General features: G+C 49.2%; 2 protein-coding genes, 1 long non-coding RNA gene and 1 other non-coding gene across 7 annotated transcripts in view; all 4 read right to left on the bottom strand.

Moving 5' to 3' along the window:
- LOC122240821 (neuroblastoma breakpoint family member 6-like) overlaps window positions 1-7,313 on the bottom strand; it is a 31,853-nt gene extending 24,540 nt beyond the window's left edge. Inside the window, 3 exon segments of the mRNA XM_042993920.1 lie at window positions 5,434-5,595; window positions 5,597-5,683; window positions 6,844-7,313. Of these exon segments, the coding sequence (XP_042849854.1) occupies window positions 5,434-5,595; window positions 5,597-5,683; window positions 6,844-6,900 (306 nt within the window). The 5' untranslated portion in view covers window positions 6,901-7,313.
- A 1,046-nt stretch (window positions 7,314-8,359) lies between these two features.
- Window positions 8,360-12,217, bottom strand: LOC122240824. The gene is made up of 3 exons (XR_006220531.1): window positions 12,175-12,217; window positions 8,966-9,060; window positions 8,360-8,555 (listed from the first exon to the last, which is right to left on the bottom strand). It is a non-coding gene; the product is annotated as an uncharacterized LOC122240824 (long non-coding RNA).
- LOC122241788 lies at window positions 11,893-12,056 on the bottom strand. Its single transcript, XR_006222010.1, has one exon. It is a non-coding gene; the product is annotated as a U1 spliceosomal RNA (small nuclear RNA).
- Window positions 12,218-15,946: 3,729 nt separating the features above from the next.
- PDE4DIPP2 (myomegalin) overlaps window positions 15,947-22,672 on the bottom strand; it is an 81,027-nt gene continuing 74,301 nt past the window's right edge. For 2 of the 4 annotated variants that reach the window (XM_042993915.1, XM_042993917.1), the window contains 8 exons: window positions 22,398-22,514; window positions 21,362-21,588; window positions 20,098-20,241; window positions 18,901-19,039; window positions 18,558-18,604; window positions 18,287-18,313; window positions 17,645-17,696; window positions 15,947-17,005 (listed from right to left, as the gene is read on the bottom strand). In XM_042993915.1, the coding sequence (XP_042849849.1) occupies window positions 16,755-17,005; window positions 17,645-17,696; window positions 18,287-18,313; window positions 18,558-18,604; window positions 18,901-19,039; window positions 20,098-20,241; window positions 21,362-21,588; window positions 22,398-22,514 (1,004 nt within the window). In that variant the 3' untranslated portion in view covers window positions 15,947-16,754. The remainder of the gene's footprint in view (window positions 17,006-17,644; window positions 17,697-18,286; window positions 18,314-18,557; window positions 18,605-18,900; window positions 19,040-20,097; window positions 20,242-21,361; window positions 21,589-22,397; window positions 22,515-22,672) is intronic. The other 2 variants (XM_042993916.1, XM_042993918.1) reach the window with 1 other exon arrangement.

Raw genomic sequence — 22,672 nt, 5'->3', positions numbered from 1 at the left:
TCTGTCTGTCTCTGTTTTAAGTTTATTTATTTATTTTGAGAGAAAGCACGAGCACGTGAGCGGGATGGGGTGGAGGGAGTGGGAGAGAGAGAGAATCCCAAGCAGACTCTGTGCTATCTGCACAGTACCGTACAGGAGGCTTGATCTCATGAACCGTGAGATCATGACCTGAGCCAAAATCAAGAATCAGACACTCAACCCAATGAGCCACCCAGGTGCCACAGACCCCATCTCTTTCCAAACACATCTCAGCATCGTTCTCACTGTTCATTCTTGTGTGTGCATAAAAACATCAAGGCAGAAATAGTTTCCCAAGTTTTACTAAAGGGCTGTCATCAAGCCACCCCACTTCTCTTTAAGGTCAAACAGACCTTCAGGCTTTTCCAGTGAGTGAAAGATTCCAAAGGCTTAGACTGTCATGATGTTCTTCTCTGGGTCTCTCTAGTTTGTCCTCTATCCATTAAAAAGTGTAAGACAGGAGTCAGGGTATAATACTAAGTGAATAAATATTTACTTGAGAAAAATATTTTGTCCCAACTCTCACTGTTCTTCTGGCTGTTTTCCTGTGTTATGAGGCTTTCTTATCCCCTCTTGGGGCACCATTTTGGCTTTCCATTAAACTGATGTTGGATATCCTTATATCCTCGATTCCTTCTCTATGTGTGAGTTGTTTTTTTTTTGTTGTTTTTATAATGTCACTAAACAACCATCTTTCATGCTTGTCACTTACGGATTTCATGTGTCTCTCACAAGATCTCTTTCGAACTGTCAAAATGTTAATTTATACGTATGTCCTTGAATACATGTAGTGACCACCTACTTTGGAAACATCTATAAACTTGATGCTATTTGATTACGTTCATTTAGCCTACCCTCATATTTAATAGAACGGAGGTTAACAAACCCTCAGTTTGCTCTCTATACTTAAGAGTCTGTTTCATGGTTTGCCTCTCTCTTTACCAACCGCCCATTGTTCATCTATTGGGTTTCTTAAATTCCACAGATGAGTGAAATCATATGATACGTGTCCTTCTCTGGCTGACTGACTTCACTTAGCATAATACACTCTCGCTCCATCCACGTCATTGCTAGAACTGATACACGAATTCAGTAAAGTCCCAGGACACAAAATCAACGTACAGAAATCTCTTGCGTTCCCACACATCAATAATGAAGCACCACAAAGAGAAATCGAGGAGTTGAAACCATGTACAATTGCACCTAAAACCATAAGATACTTAGGAATGAACCCAACCAAAGACGTAAAAGATCTGCACTCTGAAAACTAGAGAACCCTTACGAAAGGCACTGAAGAGGGCAGAAAGAAATGGAAAAACTTCCCATGCTCATGGATTAGAAGAACAGATGTCGTTAAAATGTTGATACTAACCAAAGCAATCCACACATTGACTGCAATCCCTATCAAAATACCACCAACCTTTTCCACAGAGCTACAACAAGCAATCCTCAACTTTGTATGCAACCAGAAAAGACCCCAAAGAGCCAAAGGAATCTTGGATGGCCTCGAAAGCCAACCTTGTACCCCACATCAAAGCGACTGACAGTACTTTTGCTGGAATACGTCTCAGTGTTTATTGCTCTAGAGTGACTTTCCTAAGGCAGCAACATGCCATTCTAATCTTATTTGAACTTGTCATTCTCACTCTCCTGTTTTTCATGAAATTATACTTTTTAGTGTTTGTTCTGTTGAATCGCTTTGGGTTTCTCCTCAAGACATTCTTATTGTGATGTTCATGTTCAATATTTGTTACCGATCTCCTGTCATTTGTTATTCTCTTTTCGGCTCGGTCATCTCTCTCTTTTTCAATTCTAACAGTTCTTTATTGGGGTCGAATTGACCTAGAGCAAAACGCACAAACCGCAAGCACACAGCTCAATGAATTTAACGTACGTATGCATCCTGTCACCACCCAGATCGAGATATAGAACACTTTCGTCCGTGGCGCAAAGTTCTCTTCTGCTCCTTGCCAGTCAATACCCATTTCCAAACACAAACACACTCTGAATTCTCACCCTAGACGACTTTTGCTTGTTCTTACACTTCATATAACTGCAATGATGTCGTATGTTCTCCTATGTTCTGTGTTCTCTCACTCGGTGTCTGGTTTTGAGATATCGTCCTGATTAGCTGTGTGTCAGCCATTGGTGCTGATGCTGCCGAGAAATACTCTGCTTGGGGATTATAGCACAATTTGACTATCCGTGTTCCTGCTGGACAGATCTAGTTTTGGTTATCACACACAGAGTAAGGACAAATAATCATGTACAAACTGTGTTTGTGCAGACACCCACTGGTTCCTCCCAGGTACACATCCTAGGAATAAAATGCTTGGGGAAAGCAGAGAAACTGACACAGACTTTTGCAAAGGCTTTGTCTCCTTCTAGATTTCCGCCCAAAGATAGGCAGTCCCAGTTTCTCTACATTCCCACATACCTGGTATTCTCGGTCCTTTTGATTTTAGCCATTCTGCTAGCTGTTAGTGCTCGGTTTAGTTTTCGAATGCTCTTGGTCATTTGGGTATCTTCTTTTATGAAGCTCCTTTTGAGATCTTTTCCTCATCAATAAGCTCGGTTGTCTGTAATTTTCTTTGTGATGTGTGTAAGTTCTTTCTGTATTTTGGATAAGGTCGTTGCCATATATGAGGTATTGCAAGGAATTATTCCTGGACTGTGGATTGTGTTTTCACTGTGTATTTTATGATGACTTTTTAAATTTTACATATTTTGAGAGGGGGAGGGGCAGACAGAGAGGGAGAGGGTGTGTCTTTTCACTTTTTAAATAGTGATTTATGATCAACGAAGGATTTAATACTTTATGAAATCCAGGTTTTTATACTTTTTTTCTAAGTTCTTTATGTTGATGGAGAAAGTGAGTACGGGAGGGGCAGAGAGAGAGGGGGAGGGAGAGAGATTCCCTGGCAGGCTCCACGCTGTCAGGATGGAGCCCAATGCCTCCGGGGCTCAAACCCATGAAGCATGAGATCATGACCTGAGCCAGAATCCAGTGCTGGACGGGGACCCGACCAAGCCATCCAGGCACCCTTCCACATACATTTTAGAATTAGTTGGTAACTTCCCCCCAAAATGCCTACTCCAATAGGAATCAGGGTAATATTGATTTGGTATTCCAACAAGATTGGATCTTCTCATCTGTGAAGGTGCTGTATACACTTTTATATGTATCTAGATCTCCTTTAATTTCTGTCAGCAATAGTTGTCTGGAGTCTTCCTTATATGTGTTCTTATGCATTTAATGATTGTGTGGATGTGAATCTCTATTATGTTTATTGAGTTTAATTTTTATTGTTTTTAAATTTCAGTTTCTAAATGCTCACGGTTGGTATGGAGAAATACACTAGATTATCACACGAATGCTACCGAGGGATACTTTGGGTACGTTAGATGGCATTTTGAAAGTGAACCATGTGGGGTATGGGTGGCCCAGTTAGTTAAGCATCTGACTCTCTGGACTTTGTCTCAGGCCATGATCTCACGGCTAGTGATTCAAGCCCACACATCGGGTGCTGTGCTGACAGTGTGGAACCTGCTTGGGATTATCTTGCTCTCCCTCTCTCTCTCCCCCTTCCCTGCTCAATCTCAGAATAAATAAATAAACATTAAAACAGTAAATAAGGCGTACAATTAAATGCACAGCAAAATCAAACTCCAGCTACCATCAAGACACGGCATTTCTTCCAGCTCACAACTTCCCTTGTGGCCCTTTGCAGTCCATCACTGTCTCCGCCTCAGCCCCACGCAACCACTGACCCTACAGGTGGGTTTGCATTTTTTAACAACTCTAGGTAGGTGGAACGCTTTGGTGCCTACATTCCTTGGTGCAGCATAAGGATTCTGAAATCCATCCATATTACTGCGCGTATCGCCAGTTCGTGCTTTTTTATCGCGAAGTAGTATTCCTCCGAACGGCTACATCCTGTCGATTTATACAGTCACCTACTAGTGGCCTCTGTGTGGTCTCCAGGGTTTAGCCACTGTGAAGAAAGCGATGGGGAGTATTCATGTACAGATCGGTGTGTACCACAAGTGTTGGAAACTTCTAGTGACTTCACATCCTCACCACATATATTTCCGGTCTTCTTCATTTTAACCCATGGCGATGGACGTGTAACGCTAACTCACGGTAGCATTAACTTGTGTTCCTCCTGATGACTGAGTGTGTTCCGGAAAACTGACCTCCGTGCTTTGGAGCCAAAATATACCACAAAGACAGAGTCTGAGATAAGGAGGAACACTAACAGCTTTCTTGCTTTCCCAGGCAAAGAGGACGACAGCAGGCTAAGGCCTTCAAAAACTGCCAGCTCCTGCCCCTGGAGGAAGGGGTCGGGGGTCTTATCGGGAAAATCAAGGTGTAGCCAGTAGTGACAGCAACTGTGTACATGCCGCTACCCTCCTTCCTCATGTCCTGGGGTGTACCTGCTTCCTGATACAGAAGGCTAAGAAGGGAGGAGGGGAGCTTTGCAGAAGACAAGGAAAAGGTTACTTAGTTTAAAATCGAACCTGCGAAAACATCAGTGAAGCCATTTTGATTTTTCTTCAACTTTATGCCTTTAAGTGGTTTCCAGCGGAGCATCTTTTCAAGTGCTTTTTGGCCATGTGTATATCTTGTTTTGTGAGGTATTTCTTCTTCGAGACTTTTGACCAGGAGCGCCTGGGTGGCTCAGCTGGTTAAGTGTCCGACTGGTGATTTTGGTTCTGGTCATGCTCCCACAGTTCCTGAGATCGAGCCCCACTTCAGGGTTTGTGCTCACTGTGTGGAGCCTGCTTGGGATTCTGTCTCCCTCTGTCTCTGACCCTTGCCTGCTTGCTCTCTATAGTCCTCTCAGAATAGATAAAAATAAACTTAAAAGACTCTTGACCAATTCTCTTCTTGCACTGTCTTATCACACAAAATACGTGTCAGAACAGTACACTGAACACTACACAGCATTACCTTGAGAAATTAATGAACTAAACACATGGAGAGGTAAAATTTGCTGTGGATTGGAAGACCTCAATATGGTTTACATGTCAATTCTTCCCAAATTGACCTACAGATCTGATACAAGGCCAATCAAAATTCCAGCAGACATGCTAGCAAACATTTCTAAGCTGATCCAACACTTCATATGGAAATGGAAAGGATCTTGAATTATCACAGCGATTTTAAAAAGAAGAAGAATGGTGGATGACTCAAGTGCCTGTTCCAGAATGGCCATACGCATCTTTTACGCAACTTTGGAGTGATGTATCCTATTATTATTCAGTTGTAAGAGTTTCTGTACGTTCTCACTGAAGCTTGGAAGTTGCTCTACTCCCTTTGTACGTGAATTCCTTGTTCTAAAATTGGGCCAATATTTATATTAGTTTTTATGTGGCGAGAGAATATGGAAGACCAGAAAGCATTTAACTTACCAGAGAGGAAGACAGATCATCACTGGTCATTATGGAGAGGATGACCCTATGAGATTTAGTGAAGTTGCCTCCGTTTCCCCAGCTGGCCAAGACATAGTGGGTAGTAGCCACAGATGCCAGCCGTTTCCTCTGAAGACCTTGGCAGTATTGACTGGTTGAAGCCACCATGGGTCCCGGGTGTCAGTCGTGTCCTAAAAGGCTGAAATGTGGCTGAGGCTCCAGGGCTGTTGGGCCAAGGCAGGTCACCCAGCTGTTGGAAAACACACAGGCAGACCAGGACAATCACCGAGGTCATAGCCAGGCAGCTTTGGTCATTTCCTCCAAGGAACCCACCAGCACTACACTTCTCATGACTTCCTGTTTACCACACTGAGATCCCCAGGACAGTTGGGAGAATGTGTTATTCACCACTGTATTCGGGGTTCCTAGCACCGAGCCAAGCACTGAGGAGGCCCTCAGGGACTTCCTTTCACTGATCAAATACAAGTTGCTGCCAATCTCTGACCATCTCAACTCCATTCCAGTCACAAATGTCCAGTCAGGGGTCCCCTGCTTTCTCCCAAGAGGTAGCAAATCCCCTCCCTCAGAGAGGAAGCTGCCCTACCCTCTCCATGTCCCAGGACACTGCCCTGTGGTGAGCTCTGATGAAGACGGGGTTCTCCTCGGGGATTCCTCTCAATGGCTCACTCTGTCATGGGGAAGAGATGTCCTGGGCCTGGCCCCCCACACCAATCCTCTGCTCTGTCACAACACAACACCCCAGTGTAGGAGAGCTACCACATTGTGTTTGCATCGTTCTCCCACTGCTTTGTCTTCCTCGGGAAATCGTATTGATTTCCAAGTTCTGAACACAGCCTCAGGAAAATGAAGCCCTCAACCAATAGTCAAGAAAATCACTGGTCAACAGATATTATGTGTAAAGCCTTCCACATTCCTGACCAGAAATTCAGAAGAATATTATTAGTATTATGACTTCAAATGCAAGGGTCCCCTGCCCTGGCCCTCTTGGCCTTAGGGCAAAACGATTTGAGGTAAGAATGGACATCTCCAAATCTGATCCAAACACCATTGATCCCTCCAAACCCACACTTCCTTGGAGGCCATCCACTGTCAGGGCAGCTCCAACGTCGAAGCTCAGGGACTGGGGCAGAGCCTCATGGTCACACCATCCTACCCTTAGAAACGGTGCTTCCCGGCAGTGCAAACCAACCCCCGTCCGTCCTGTGGGGCTCCCTGGCCGGTGCACCGTTCACTGTGGAGTGCGTTACACCCCCAGTCCTCACTGCTCGCCTCAGGCTGCTCCTTGCAGGGTTGGATGCTACTGTACGCGTTCCTCAGTTTCTCCAGATTGTTCTGAGCTCCACTTGCCCGTATTCTCAGGTCCTTGGGCAGCCACCGTTCCACCATTACCTTGTCCTTCTCTGGGTCATTCTCATGCTCCACACCTGCTGATTTTCTGTCTTCCATCGGCTCCCTCGGTCCTCTGTTTCCAGTGTGGGCTCAGCCGGGCTCCTGCAGGAGACACACAGACAAGGGACCAAGTCAGGTCTCAGCCACAGTCCTCAGGACACGTTTAACAGGCACCTCAGTCCCTCGTGCTCTCAGAGAGACTGAGCGGCAAGGGACTTTGGAGAAGTTGAATGACAACCTTATCTTACAGACAAGGAAACTGAGGCCCAGAGAGATGAGGAGATTTTCCCAAACTCCCTCATCGCTTGATGGCAGCACACACACCAACAGGTGTCTTGGCCGCAAGCTTCCCTTGGACTCTCCTATCACACCCTCCAGGAACCCACATCTGAATTTCAGAGGACACTGATCAAACATCAGTACCCACCCTGCCCCCGTTAAAACAAAAATGTTGCAAGGAACTTTCCTGGGACACTTCCTTGTCATACTTCTACAGTCCTATTGTTTATATTCATTTGATTTTCAAGCCTGCCTCACACAATGGGCCCAAGGTACTCAACAATTAAGTAAAATTCATCACAGCAGAAATTAAAATGTATTGATGTGGTTATCTATAAGACACCGATCTCCTGGGCTGGAAAATCATCTTCCTGACAGCGGGCGCTCTGCCTGCCCTGTTCATCCCGTCTCCGCAGCGCCTCCATTAAGAGCCTGCCAGGGAAAACGTTCAGTAAATACTTGTCAAGCAGATAAATAACAGTTATCAGGAACAACTGCCTTTTACCGATCTCTAGTCCCAACCACATTTCCAAACAAACCCTATCCCAGATGTGTGACAAAGCAATAAAAGCACAGCATTAAAAAAACATTCCAGGATTCCAAAACCAGCTTTACCACATGTCACATACACTTTGGTGGATGATTTTATTATCTTTTAGAGCACCTTTTCCTCATGTAAAATAGAGAACATATACTGTAAATAGAAGGCAGCATGAACCATTGGGGTGTTGGATGTGAAATGTGACATCGTGCAGCAGACAGGGCTCCAGTCCCTGGGCACCAGCTTTGGGGCTGAAGGTCACCTACATCAGAGTCACTGTGGTGCCTGTTCAAATCCCATGGGGATAAGAAGCTGCATCTCAGAAAAAAATTCCAAGGAGATTCCCAGGTAAGGAAGAAGCCCATTAGTAAACAATGAGCATAGGATGCAGACTCTGAAAACCCCAGTGCTCACCAGACTGATTCAGCTTTGAGATCAAGTCCCTCGTTCAAGATGGCTTTCAATGGGAAATGGGGACATTTCTGGGAAGTGGGTCCTGCTTCCGTGATCTGGGCTTTTAGCACCTCCACTGCCCTATAGTTTCCTCCTCTGTTCCATTCACTGGGGGATGTCATCCCTCATGGAGGTCATTTCTTCATGAAGACCTCTGTCCCTTTATTCTCTTCCTGGAGTAGGAGATGGCAGAGATCAGTTCTGGGACTCCAAAGATCTAGGCTCCTCCTAAGCCATCTGGGTATGTGGAAACAATCATGACAGATGGAAATCAGATCAGGGAAGAGGACCCCAGAGGAGGGAGATGGTGAGGGTGGCTCCTCATGGGAGAGACAACCACAACAAGGTCACTGTCAGACCTGTTCAGGTGGGGGCAACATACTCATCAATTCTTCAAGCAGAGAAGCAGCCTCATCTGCCAGACTTCTGATCTGCAGGACTGGGAGATAACAAACGTTTGTTGTCAGAAACTACTGTTTTGTCATTTGTTAATATGCAGCAATGGGGAAGTTCGGATGCTTATTTCTAATCCGCTGAACCTTGTAATGTTTTGAAACTTGTGTGCTAATCTCTATAAAGAAAAAAGTATGAAAAAACCACAGTAGCAATCTGTTCCTCACTTTCACATGACTGCTCCCAAGCCCTTGTAACATCAGGGACACTGTGAAGGGCATTTCAAGTGCTGGAGAAATGTCTCTTTAATGTTGCCAAAGAAACATGGTAGAACCCTTAATTCTACATAATTATTTGTAAATCTATCAAATTTCTCCATCTTCTATGGAAGAGTTTTTTTCTAGCTTCTTGTTCTCTTGAGCTACCAGACAAGGTTTTATAGCAAGAACCACTTACCCGCACAGGCAAATCAATTCAAGGAGAGCAATGTAACAGCCACTGTATTATGTTCTCCCAAAGTCTTTTCAAAGCAACCTCTCCTCTTCTTTTGACTAGAAAGAAAGAAAAGATCTATTTTGTAAAGTCCTATTTTAATGAAAATGCAAACTTAAATGTCTCTGTTTTCCAATTTGTCTTTTGCTCAAGCTCAATCATGGAGGCCTAATTACTCAGGTTGAGTTCACACTTGGCTCCAACCTGGGCCCTCTGTCAACAGAAGTCAGGGAATCGCAATCTCACACCTCTTTGGTGAACCAGCCTCTCACCCTCAAAACCCAGAAGAATTTGTGAACCCAAAAGACAGGAGCTCTCACGAAGTAAGAGTGATATATGTGCACTGGTCTTGGCTCAGATTATCTGAGAAAAAAGAGCAGTCATAAAACAGGAAATGTTTTATTCTCTTTGCTCTTTGAAGAAGAGCAAAAAGAAAATCATTCTCTTTGCTCTTTGAAGGAGAGCAAAGAGAAAATCATGTTGATTTCTGCTTTTCTGGGATGTCAAGTAAGTGAGGCCAGTGACTGTGAACTCATTTGAGGAAATCTCTGAATAGGGGTTAATTGTTGGCAAAATAAATGGTAGGTACAAATGCTATCCAGTATCAGCAAGAGAGAGGAACAAAAAATACTTGAAATTATAGAGAATATGAATTCATAAATTTTCTGGGCAAGGCACTAGGGCAGGAATTAGAAAATTAGGTATGTACAAATATATTTCTAAATTTTTTTTAATGTTTATTTATTTTTGAGAGACAGAGAGACAGAGTGTAAGCAGGGGAGGGGCAGAGACAGAGGGAGAAACAGAACCGGAAGCAGGTTCCAGGCTCCGAGCTGTCAGCATAGACCCAAATGCGGGGCTCGAAACCAGGAAGCACAGGATCATCACCTGGACTGATGTCAGACGCTAAAACGACTGAGCCACCCAGGTGCCCCTGTAAATGTATTTCTAAACTGAGCAATTCCATTCACAGAAATATGTACTGGAAAAATATACAAGGGAGCATGAAGATGATAGAGGTAAGGACTGAGATATAGAGATAGAGATGTCCTCCACAGCATTGTTTGTAAGAGCAATCACGGGAACCACCTACATCTCCATCAACTGCAGAACAGTTATTTATGATGCTGTATCTGAACCTAGAATGGGCTGCCTTCAGAGGGAGCCATAACGTGGCTACAAGCAGTTAGAAACCAGCCTAAAATACCGTTAGGAATAAGCAGGGCCAAACGCAATGGTATGGATTTTATGTTTTGTATTGATAGCAACTTTCTTGTACAAATACATTTAGACTTACTCACGGGAGCAGGGCGTCAGACAAAATGAAAGAAAACTGTGTCAAGTGTGAAAGATACTAAGTTACCAAAGTTACATTGAGTTGTAGAATTGGTTTTTATCCTTTAGCCCCTCATTTCCACACTCAGAACCTAGAAAACTTTCTTCACTGCCCATGGATTTCAGTGTGGACACAACAATTTAAACTATTAACCCAAACTGTCCATTTTTTTTTTTCCATAAACCTTGTTGAATACCAGGTATTCAAATGCCCACTCCCATGTTCAGTGAGACGAGTGAGGGCGGTAAGTAATGTGGTATATCCAGGTAATATTCTGTTTCTTGGCCTACTTCTGTACTCCGCGTGTCAACTGTTGTCCGCCAGGGGACCTCTGGCCACACACGGGAAACCCAACAAACTTAAAAGTGTAGGGTCTCTGCGTTGATCTTGAGGAATGTCAGTCAACATGTAAGGTTCTCTCAGGGCTCAGAATGGCTCTGCAAGAACAAAGGTAGTTGCCTCATCCTTTCCTCAGGGAGAGTACCTCCAGATTTCCTGATTCAGGCACCTTATGACGGCCAAGCACATACCACGATTTCCACGTTAGGCAAAATGTTTACAGATGTGTGAAATGCCTTCCATATGCTCCAATCCCTGTGTGCATGTTTCCTGAGTTCCTGTTGTGTGAGAGTCCCCTTTCCCCCAACCCACGGGGACGCTGTGGGAACCCAACCAAATCCCCCTGTGATTCTTTTTGTCTTTTCCATATAATCCCCTCCTTTCAGAGTGTTTTTCTTTTTTTTTTTTTTTAACGGTTCTTATTTATTTTTTGAAAGAGAGAGCGCGCGCAGTGCAGAGAGGGAGACACATAATGCAAAGCAGGCTCCAGGCTCAGAGCTGTCAGCCCAGAGCAGGAGGTGGGTCTTAAACTCAGGAACCCTGAGATCATGACCTGGGCCAAAGTCGGACGCTCAACCACTCAGCTACCCAGGCAGCCCTGGAGTGATTTTCTTTTCTCTTTTTTTTCCCCAAAGACACCTCTGAGTAGCACTGGCCTTAGGCCCCTGTGAGCTCCCTTGTACCTGCTGGCAGGAAATGGGGAGGTCAGGCAATGGTTGACCACTGCAGCCCCACTTCCCTCCCCTCCTGCAGAGAAAGCACTGAGGCCATCACTAAGAAATGCGAACCCGTGGGGCGCCTAGGAGGCTCCGTTGGTGAAGCATCTGACTTGGGCTCAAGCTCATAACCCAACTCAGGTCAGGTCCTGAGCTCCCACTTCCAGTCCTGGTGCCTCATGTGTGGCGAGAGCTCAGAGCACCCCCGCCGCTTTTAAAAAAGCAAAGCCCTCAAAAGCCTTTGTATCAGGATCATGGTGACAGGAATGGGAATTACTTGGGGAGAGTTCGAACTCCCCAAGGGACATTGCTCCCACCGCCAAACCTGAGGGACAACCAACCACACACGAGACGAATACGAAAGCTAGCACAAGTAAAGAACTGCCTACAAGAGCAACAGTTTACTCCGCTGTGTAAAAGACACTCTAAAGTAAGAAGAGAAAAGGAAAGAACAAGGCAACGAAGCACTCAGACACATCTGTCTTTGAAAGACCGCTGACCAGGGGAGAGCGCGAACGCAGTCCCCCACTACCACAAACTATGCAGTCGAGTTTCCCACATTTGGGGAAATCGCAGGGGTCAGCACGCCCGCAGTGCAATGGGCAAGCCTCGCCCTGGGAAAACCACCTTCCTGATCATGGTGTCTCCCCTGCCAGGTAAGTATGACTTCCTCCCCCTCCGCCCCAACCCAGCCTCACACGCACCACACTGTACACACACGGTCACTGGCCTCCCCGCACCCCAAAACCCTCCGCACCCACTCCCGTCTCGACCATCCTCACCCCACACACGTCGTCCTCAGACAAGCCGAGCCACAGCTCGGGCGCTTCCACAGCCCGGGGAATTCTACCGCCCGCTGGAATCCTACCGCGCCCACCGCGGCCTCATTTACATAAGGCCACGCCCCGGTCAGGACGCAACGGCCCCGCCTCACTCTCCGCCCCTCCCCGCGCCACCCGGCTCCACGCGCAGGCGGTCTCCCTGCCCCCAGCTCCGCTCCCGCCGGGATCTCAACGCTGAGGCTTCTCCTCTTCTTCCCGCCCCCCGCCTCCTTCCTCTCCTTGCGGGTCTCCTCCGTCTTCTCCCCTCCACACTGATTTGCTTCCCGTTCGTCTTCCCTCTCCATGCAGCTCCCGCATCGCCCCCTGCGCCCGTCGTGGCGCCCACGCGGCGGTCAGCACCCGGCCGACTGCGCCCGCCTGAGAGGAACACGAGGGAGGACGTCCCCCAGCCGGAGAAGCGCCCACACACCTCTCTCGCTCGCTGTCTCTCTCTCTCTCTCTCTCTCTCTGCACAGAGCCCGGTTTGAAGGAGACACAGTGCGATGGCTCCACCTGAGGGGCTCAGCCGCCAAGCCAGTCCCCCCGCACCAGGGCTGGACACCAGCGCGGGGCTACCGAACGTCTGGCAGCTTGGGGCGCGCGAACCCACACCTGTCGTTTGAGAACTGCCTCGTGCCTGCTGCTTTACAGGTGCGTTCGCGGGGCGGGGCGGGGCGGGGCGGGGCGGGGCCGCGGCGCCCCCTGGTGGACGCCGGGGGGGCGCACCAGGATCCCCGGGTTGAGGCGGGGGCGGGTCCACGGAAACCTGCCTTGAGCTCACTTAGACCCTCCCCCCACTGCCAGAGGTCACAGCAGGGGTTAGTGGGGGCCCGGGCGTCCCACTCTGCCTCTGCCGTCCCTTCCCCCCCCCCCCGCCCTGCGCGCTTCCCGTGGAGGAGATTTCCGCCAGCAAAGTCCCCCTTCCGTGGGGAAAAGCCAGGTCTGGAAAACCAAGCAGCACCTACTCGGAAGAGACTAGTCCTGGGGCAATTTCCTGGTCCTGTCCCTCGCGTTCTGGTTTCTGATTTGCCTTTGTCTCCCTTGGGCCTTGACGTGTGCTTGACTTTTACTAGACTGCTGAAATTAGAAGAGACTTGGGGGTGGGGGCGGGCGTCCGACATTAGTTGTCACCTGAGTCAATAGTGTGGTGGTCCGCGGAATGATGCCCCCTGCCTGGGAGGTCCCCAGCCTCACCCCGGATCCTGTGAAAATGATCCATCACACAGCAAAGGGGCCTCTGCGAAGGTGCTTAGGTCAAGGACCCTGAGATGGGGAGATCGTCCTGGAATATCCGGGCGGCCCCCTGGAATTACAGGGGTGCCTTCAACCTGGAGGAGGCGGAGGAAGAGATGTCTCCCTGCTGTAGCTGGTGGTGCGGAACATGGAGACAGAGGAAACCAGGGCGGGTAGGACACAGGCGCTCCCTTGCCAAAACCTCCCGACTGCACTGTAGTGAGGTTTCCCTGGATTAAATTGCTCAGTCTCCCTGAGCCTCCAGAAGGGGCGGTGGCCCTGTTGACATCTCCATCTGAGTCTGGTGAGATCCTTTTTGGGACTTTTCACCCACAGAACTGTCAGGTAACAAACGTGTGTCCTTTTAAGCCTCTAAGTTCGCGGTGAGTCGGTACCCCGGTACCCCGGCGACAGACAACCCATGTCAGGTGTCTGGCTCATCACGTCAGCGGTAGTTAGATCTGCGGGATGGAATCAATTCTGTATAACTGCTGCAGGTCGTGAGTCTTAGGTGGTGAGGCCAAGTGCTACTTTTCCACCGTGAAGTGTTAGGTTAGGTACCTGCCGATGTGAGGTGCGCCGGGAGTGAAAGGCTCGGAAAGAATTCTCGGGGCACCTGGGTGGCTCTGTGGCTTCAGCATCTGACTCTTGCTCTTGGCTCAGGTCCTGATCTCACAGGTTTGTGAGATTGAGCTCAGAGTCAGGCTTTGTGCTGACAGCAGGGAGACTGTTGGGGATTTTCTCTCTCTCTCTCCCTGTATTTCTCTCAAAATAAATAAACTAAAAAAAAAAAAAACAAACCAAAAAACAAAGACTTCGTGAGACGTTCTCGGTGCAAAAAGGTGTTTATAAAAAGCATGAAGACAGGACAGGGGGACAGGAATAGCTGCACTGGGATTGTGAGGTGTGACTGGTTATAAAGTTTTAATTTGGGGGTGGGGGAGGATGGGGGCATAGAGCCAAATGAAGTTTCCATCAGGGGAGTTCCCTGGAGGTCTGGTTAGCCTCAAGCTGAGGTTGGTTTTTGCGTCCAGCAGAGCGTTAACATTAAGGCAGTTGTGAGTTCCTTGAGGCGGTCCTGTGTCAGCTATTGACCAGTGGGTTGCAAGGTGTAAGGAAATTGAATTGCATCTACATTTCTTTTGCCTTTCTTCACCTCATCACCCGCCATCCTTTTTCTTTCCCTTCTTCTCTGTAACATTCAAAGTCTGTTCCCTGCACACAGGCTCAGCACGTTCTTATGCAAAGTGGAAGCCACTGGTGGTCACACAGATTGGTTGTTCACTTTTCAAGAGTGGGCTGTGCTCCTTTCCCAAGGAGGGCAAGGACATAACTTACAAAAGGAAAAATACGGGAGAAGCCCCTCCTCTCACAGCTGCGTTTCTGTTGCGTGAGTTCTCTTAAGGCACAGAGCTACTTTTCAGCATGTCACACAGAGCGAACATGCAAGCGTGGCGTTTACGGCTCTCCCCCAAAAGTGATCTGTGACTGGATCCCGAGCAGACCTGAGCTTTATAGGGTGTCATAGGCTGTTGCTTTCCTAAATGTCACGGACATAAAACAAACTTTGTGGAAGCCCCGAGTTCTCATGAGTACTGATTCTGCGACTAGGCCCGGCAGCACAGGGACGGGGGAGGAATTGTCCGGATCCTGGAATAATCACGGGGCAGCACAGCCTCGCTCTGGGCTTCTGTGTCCTACTTGTTTACAGACTTGTCATCCGTTCTGCGGATTGGGCCAGCAAGTTGCTCTGTTGACAGCCAAAGGCACTCATGGAAAGACTTAAACAACCAAGTGTGACAGCACACGTGGGGTCACTCCGTCTACCATGAAAGTAGGACCCGTGTCTGCCTCAGGTGTGAGTCTTTGGATGGATCTATTTGTTACTGGAGGTGGTGGGGAGGATGGTGTTTGAGGGTTTTGTGGTTGCTGCTGTCTGTGTTGTTGAACTCTTTCTAGGAAATCATTGTGGAGCGATAGCTTTGTGTTCGTTCCTGGAAGGACATGACTAAGGACACTTGCCGAGGAATAGTTGCGGATCTGGGTGCCACATTTGTGGAAGGACTTCTACTCTTTGCAGTTAAAAAGATGCTCCCTTAAAGGAAACCAACTTTATTCATACCTTTGGGTCAATGTTAGAGAGCAATATGTTGAAATTGGTCTGCAGCCCACTTGCATCAGAATCACCTGGGTTTGATGTAAGAAATGCAGATTCTGGGGCCTCACACCAACTACATCTCTTGGGGTTAGAGCCCAGGTGGTAGCTTCTGTGACCTCCATTGCTGACTCTAAGGCTTTCCCAACCTAAGAACCACTCTCTTTTAGTTTTAGATTGGGGATTCTTACACAATGATCAAAGAAGCCCAAACTTTTTCCTTTACTCTGAAGACTTCAAACACTAGACTGTGACCTTCTTAGGGAGAGTGTGACTTTGATCCTCTCTCACACTCAGCCTAGAGACGGTGCCCAGATCGGAAATAAAGCAGCTGAAGAAAAATGTTTGATTTCTTTATACACGTTTTACTTTCATAGCCACCAAAAAGACTGTGTTTCATTTCCTCTAATAGACTCTGTCCACCAGTTATGTTGCCCAAAACATATCGCTATCGCGACAGATAGAAATATCTATGGTACATTTATACACACAGACACGCGTTCTAAAGCACTGCGAAGACACAGACGAGGCTTTCACACAACTGGGGGCCTCTCAGGTGCCACTTAAGCATGATCACTGGGTTATCTTACAGAGGACTCTCCATGGGCTTGGTCTGGCCACGAGTCCCAGGTCCCCAGACAGGACTTAGTTAAAAGGGGCAAGCGTAACTAGGCCGCGGTCATCACCACACTTTGGAGGCCATAAACGGAAATAGGAGGCGCCAGGCTAAGTGGGACATTGCACGTGGGAAGCCACCACTTTCGCCACGTGGATTCAAAGCACTCGGGTGCTGCAGTGTAGACGGACGCCCAGCCCACGCTGGCCGGGCTGAGCTGGCCCCGAGCAAGCGTACATCTGGGAGTAGTGCCGGCTGAGCCCCACTGTCCCTCAGGGCACCGCTGTCACTCGTGTGCTTTAGAACTGCTGAGGAGCTCCCGTGTGGGGACCACGCGTCCCATCTGTAGGGAGCAGGATCCTGTTTCCCCTGGGTGACCACGTGAGGACGGGCAGTGAAGCGAGAAGTGGCCGTTGCGAGTTCCCAGGCCAGTGTGGCATTTAGAAGCAGGGTCACAAGGCCCCGTACAAACCGTGCCTGTTCTGCTCAGGGCTAGGCCCAGGGCACCCTGGCTGGTGGTTCTCTTGATGGTGCTCCTTAACCGCAGGACAGGCTCTCTACCTTCCGCCCTCCTGCACTGGGCCACTCGTCTGGCTCCTCCTGCACCCTCCAACAGGTGTGCAGGAGTGGGGCCCAGGTCTCATCAGCAGGTGGGAGTTGCACCACGGCGGGGTGGGCCCATCCTTCTTGCTGCTTGAAGGATCTCTGCAGGCTCCTCTTCTTGCGTGACTCCTGGAAGGCAAGGGTCACAAGACTGGGGTGCCTGGCAGAGCCCTCAGGGACTTCACCTGGAGACAAAAGTGCAACAGGGTGAGTCCATTGTCGGGCCCTGCTGGTGGCTCCCTGAGCTGCAGTGAGCTCTGGGCGGTGGCAGGGCCATCGGCTCAGTGACAGCCTAGGGAAAGGGCTGCCGTCCTGAGGAACCTCTGGTGCCACCGGGTTAGAGGGAAAGCTTCCCACCACCTCGGGTGGTGATGGCCCTGCTCAGAGCCGCTGCCCGGATCCCACACTCCCTCTTTGGGACCCAGTTCACTCCCCAGTTCACTTGGAGCAAAATGATGGCTTCTGTGACCTCCCAGGAATAGAAGCACCTAGCATGAAACATGCATGTGTAGAAATAGCCTGTTGCAGGATGGATAGCACACGGTGCAGTGAAGTCCCCTGTGAAGTTCATGTCTAGCACTTAATGAGGAGAGGGAGGGGCAAGGCAGCTGGGAGCTTAGAGATCCCCTAAGTCTAGTGCCACCTCCTACAGAAGCAGGGTGGTAGACTCACAGAGACTGAGGGGCCAGCCAAAGCCACAGGGCTGGTTGGTGACAATCCCAGGATTAGAACCCAGCCCTGGGCCCTTTCCATTGTCTCTCGGAAGTGTGGAGGAAACTTCCATACAAGGGGAAGCCAGTGGGTATGTGGGGCTGTTGGGTTACCTTTGCTGGGACAGGAATAAGGCTTTACAGAGGCCATCTTGTAAGTGTTCTTCTAAAGAGGCTCAGGAAAGAAAGGAATTATCAGAGAAAAAGGAAAGGGAATTAGCCAAAAAAGAAAAAAAAAAAAAAGGAGGGTGACGTCATGGCCCGACCCATTTTCACACTGTGGGATTAGCTTTCTCTCAGGTTATAGTTAGGGAACATTCCTAGGAATAGGCCCAATTGCTTCTGGCAAAGCTTTGAGGTCCAAGTGAAAGGTATAGTTTCTGATTTACAAGCCATTTCCTACACTTCACGTGTTTGGTGGGCGTATTTGCTAGGGAAGGTGTTAGTATTTTAAGTAAACCTACAGAATGTCTGCCATATAGATAAAATGTTTCCCTTCAAGTTCCATTTTTATCATCAAATTCTCTTTTAGGTGGATAGGACCCAATGGTTTTCTTTGGGATGAGATATATCAAAGTCGAATTGCTGTCCTCAGCACAATAGGGGGTGGGATGGACTCAATCAATTAGATGGCATCTTGGCTTTACTTTTCATGAGGTGGGAAGTGCTCCAGGAAACAGCAGAACGGGCCCCAGCACCCTCTCCCAGAAGCTCATTCAGAGGCGGACTCCCCTCTGACCTTGAGAATCAACTCACTTGCTTTCCTCGGACTCCTGACTTGGCCTACAGGAGGGAAGAAGTGGGGTGAGGAAACAAGAGGGTGACAATGTGACAGGGAACAGAGATGGCAGTGGAGGGGTTGGGAGGGGAGCTAGAAGGACACTTATTGAGGACCTGAGTCCTACAAGTGGATGGGAAATCTCCTGGAAGGTCAGAGCAGGTCAGGGATCACCTGCGGACTCTGAAGACACATGGAGATGGGTGTGGGCTGGGCTCTGTGGCTCTGACTGGTCAGTGTCCCCCTTACCTCCAAATTTGTCCTTGCCTTCTTCAACACGTCATGTGTCCTGGTCACTGAAACAACAAAACAGCCCAACAAGGCAGGGATCACCAGCTGGGCCCATACCTGCCTTGGGTGTGTGTTCTGAAGCGTATCCTTCTGGCCACTCAGCTCAGGGTCTCCTGCTGTCCCCACGTGCCCCTCCCTCCACATCCACAATCACTGGTGGCACGGGAGGTTTGGGGATGTCACATCAGTGTGCCCCCTCCCCAAGTCTGTATGGTCACCGTCTATCCACAGCACAAGTGGGTAGGCTGGAAGCCCCCCCACCCCAAATTCCTCTCCCGTCCCTCGGCTTGGGGGCACTCACACTGGCTGAAGATGAACCGCTCCATGGTCTCCTTCTGCTGGTTGGCGGTCTTCAGACGCTCAGCTGTGCTCTGAAGGAGATTCTCCTGTGCGGACAGTTTGGTTCTCAGTTCCAGAAGTTCCCTTTTCAGGGACTGTCCCTGAGAAAGAGAAACAGGCTGTCAGTGGTCAGAAGGCCTAAGCACCCCATGCTTTGTGGCTCTTGAAAATCGAAATTGGGATTCTATGATCTTCTCAATTATTTCTGGCCTGGGTTCCCTCCCTGAAAGCCTCTAAAACCCTCCAGCGGAGGCCTGCCTAGGGTGGTCTGGAACGGTAGGATTAGGAAGCCTCCCTGAAAACCTGGGAGCCCCACACAGAGGAGGCCTCCAGTCCTGTTGCTGAAGAGAACCTGACTCTGGGCAGTGCCAAAAGTCCTGGTGGTTGAACAAGAAAGAACCCACGTTTGGTGCTGACGTCATGTCTGGTACCCTGGCATCACAAATACGACTTGCTAGTTGGGAATGTGACACCCAGAGAGAGAGGGCTGGCCTGAGACAGTGTGAGATTTTGTAGATATTTGTGCCAACTTCAAGATGGCAAAACACCCCCATCCTTGGTGCTGGCATACTTAGGTCTCCTAAGGTGTCAGTGACATTAATCTGGCTTCAGAATCCCGGGGTGGGGGGCAGATGGAGAAACCTTCCTGTCCAAGGTCCCAGCAAGCAGAGCCCAGGCCTCGGGTCTGAGGGCACCTGGCGGAGGTGGGGGGAGGGCTGACTCTCTGGGGCCTGGCCCAGGGATGCAGAGGTAAGCTGTGTGTTGGGATGCGGTGGGTGGCTTCTAGAGGCTGGTCCTCTCATGGTGATATTCTGTGGGGTGGCACAGGGACACGAGTGTTGACGCTTTCACATGCCCCTAAACTCTCAGCTCAGCCAAGTTTAGAAAGTGAAAGAAAGCGAACACTCATGGGCCACCAGGGCTCTGCTGTGCGCCCTCTCCACAGCCTCCTCTTCTGTCTTCACAGGGGGAGGAAGGAGAAGGGATGTCGTCAGAGCTGTACTGCACGCAGCCAGCACAGATGACAGATCTCCCTCGGGGACACTCCTCTGAGGAGCCTCTGTCCCAACTCAGCGTCTGGCTCCAGACCTTCAGGACCTGCGGGACGGAGGAGAGGGGTGACATCTGGGGCAGAAGCAGGGAAGGATGTGCCACTCACCGAGTTGCCAGCCGGTGCAGGGCTGGGGGGGCTTGGCAGGGCTGCTCGCCAGAACATGGTGAGGAGGGAGGCCGACTCCTCCAGTGTGTGCTGCAGGGCCTGTGCGCTGCTCCCGAGTTCATGGATGCCTTTGCTGCCTGGCACCTGGGAGAGTGGGTGAGATGGGCGCGGACATCAATGGGGCCGAGCGATCACTCTCTCCCATCCCTCCCCACCCCAGCACTCAGGGCTCAGGCTTCCTTTGTGAGTGAGGCACAGACATGGCCTGCTTGACCCTGTGAAACCCTTTTCTAACCTGGAAGCCCAGGGTCTCCACCTCAGCAGTGACCTCCAACTTGCAAGGATCATCAGATTCCAGCTTCCCTCATACTCTCTGTAAGCTTCTAGTCCTGATCCGAGCTCTCAAGTCTAAGGTCCTTGATTTTTGCACTGGCACCACTGGGCAAAACCCTAAATCACACTTTCCGCTTCAACTGGGAAGCAATTGTAGCTCCAAGGACTGAGGTGCCGGTCCCTTTACCTGGAACACCATCTTCTATCCCCCAGAGGATCTGTGTTCCCCCTAGTGGTTCCTCTAGGACCATGTGACTTTCCTTGCCTGGCACAGTGGCCCCTTCTGTGTTCATGCCCTCACAACACAGAGGACGGCTTCTGACACTGAGCCCAGACCCGCTATTGTACTTATTTACACGGATGTGTGGCTCCCTCTCTGGGGCGGAGCCTCCTGTGGACCGGGCTGCCCCCCATGTCCCTGCATCTCCCGTGACTCGGACAGCACAGGAGCTGGTGCCTGTTCCCCAAACCAGGAGGCACTGTGAGAAGGCTCCTGCCTGCTTCCCTCCCCTGCTCAGTCTGCACGGAGAAATCCCATGGCTGCCCGGCTTCTCGCCCCTTCCACAACATGCGGCCCATCTGGATGCAAATCTGGAATTTCCAGCCATCTGATTAAATGATTTTACTCTGCCCATGGATGGCCATGTGCCAGTGTGACTGGACCCAAGCGACCAAAGGGTGCTCAGGACAGCACCCCACGTATGCCAACACCCAGCAAGTACTCTACAGATGAGGATGGTAATGTTGCACAGGCATTTCTGTGGTTCTGAGAGGAAACATTGGTCAGCAGAGTTTATAGCAAAAATAGGGGATGGAGAAGAAAGGCTTGGCTGGGTGTAAGTAGATGTGTCCTCAGCTGTGGGGCATGTACAGCATGGGAGAAGGGGCGAAGATCAGAAGGAGGAGCACCTAAGACCTACAACGTGATTACCTCTGTGCCCTGAGCTTCAAGGCCAGGGAAGGCGCAGGCTGATCTCACAAATGCTGCTATCTTTTTGACCAGCAGTGTGCCCTCCCCAATCTGCTGTCTTAGGGCACTATAGTCATCAATGTGGCCAATTACGTGGCGGCCATGCTTATTGGCAAAGGAACCATCAGTAGCTTCACCCTCTAGCTTGGGGGGGTTCTTCATTACTGGAGAAGCGTCCAAACCCAGCTCTGAAAAACAAAACCACAACAACATAGAATCCACAGTGAGGAGCATATCCTCAGGCCACTTCCCTCCAGAAGAGCCATCAAATAGTGTGAAAGAGGCCAGAACAGGAAAGGCACTCTGGGAAAGTACAAGCAAGGTGTGAAGTCCATAGATTTCTGGGCTCTGTATTTTTATAATCTTTCTTACATTATCTCATAATGATAAAACTGCCATGGGGCCAATTTTATCCTCATTGACAAATGAATATTCAGGAAAAATATGATTTTAATAAAAAAGATTTTAATTTCTGGTTAAAAAGACATATAAAAAACGTTTAAGCTGGACACAGAAAGCACTTTCAAGAGAGGAGGGATCACAGTGCAATGAGGCACAACAGAGCAATAGGAAAACCACAGGGGGAAGAATTATGACAAGAAAGGTGGCCACAGGGGCACCTGGGTGGCTCAGTTGATTAAGTGTCTGACTTCGCTTAGGTCATGGTCTCACAGTTTGTGAGTTCAAGCCCCTCGTCAGGCTCTGTGCTGACAGCTTGGAGCCTGGAGCCTACTTCAGATTCTGTGTCTCCCTCTCTCTCTGCCCCTCACCTGCTCATACTCTGTCTCTCTCTCTCTCTCTCAAAAATAAACATTAAAAAATTAAAAAAAAAAAAAAAAGGTGGCCACAGAAGGTGCAATGAGTAGGGCTAAAGACCTTGGGACCCAGGGAGAAAAATCTCTGTAATCAGATAATGTGTCCATTAGCAACCAAAGGTTACTTGCATTAATAAAATTTTCCATCATCAGTCACTGAATCCTTCAGCTGCCATATTTACCATTTGTCCTATTGAAGATGGCAGTCTCCGAGCCAGGAGCAGCAGGAGAAGAGCTAGGGAACACAAGAGCTGGAGAATTCATGCCAACATCTCGGACTGGAGGGGAAGCAACTGGATCTAGGGTGTGAAGACAAGAACAGTTCTCAGGGACCCTGGAATGCACCGCTCAACAAGCACACACACAGCCTGGTCTTCGCCAGCGGAGATCTAAGGCAGCGAGGCTCGCTGCTTACACAATCATCACCCACAGATCATGATCGTAAGTAATAGCAAAC

The sequence above is a fragment of the Panthera tigris genome, chromosome C1 (assembly GCF_018350195.1).
Source record: "Panthera tigris isolate Pti1 chromosome C1, P.tigris_Pti1_mat1.1, whole genome shotgun sequence".
Classification (NCBI taxonomy): domain Eukaryota; kingdom Metazoa; phylum Chordata; class Mammalia; order Carnivora; family Felidae; genus Panthera; species Panthera tigris.
The sequence above is the reverse complement of the archived record's forward strand: the minus strand, read 5'-3'. Positions and strand labels throughout refer to the sequence as shown.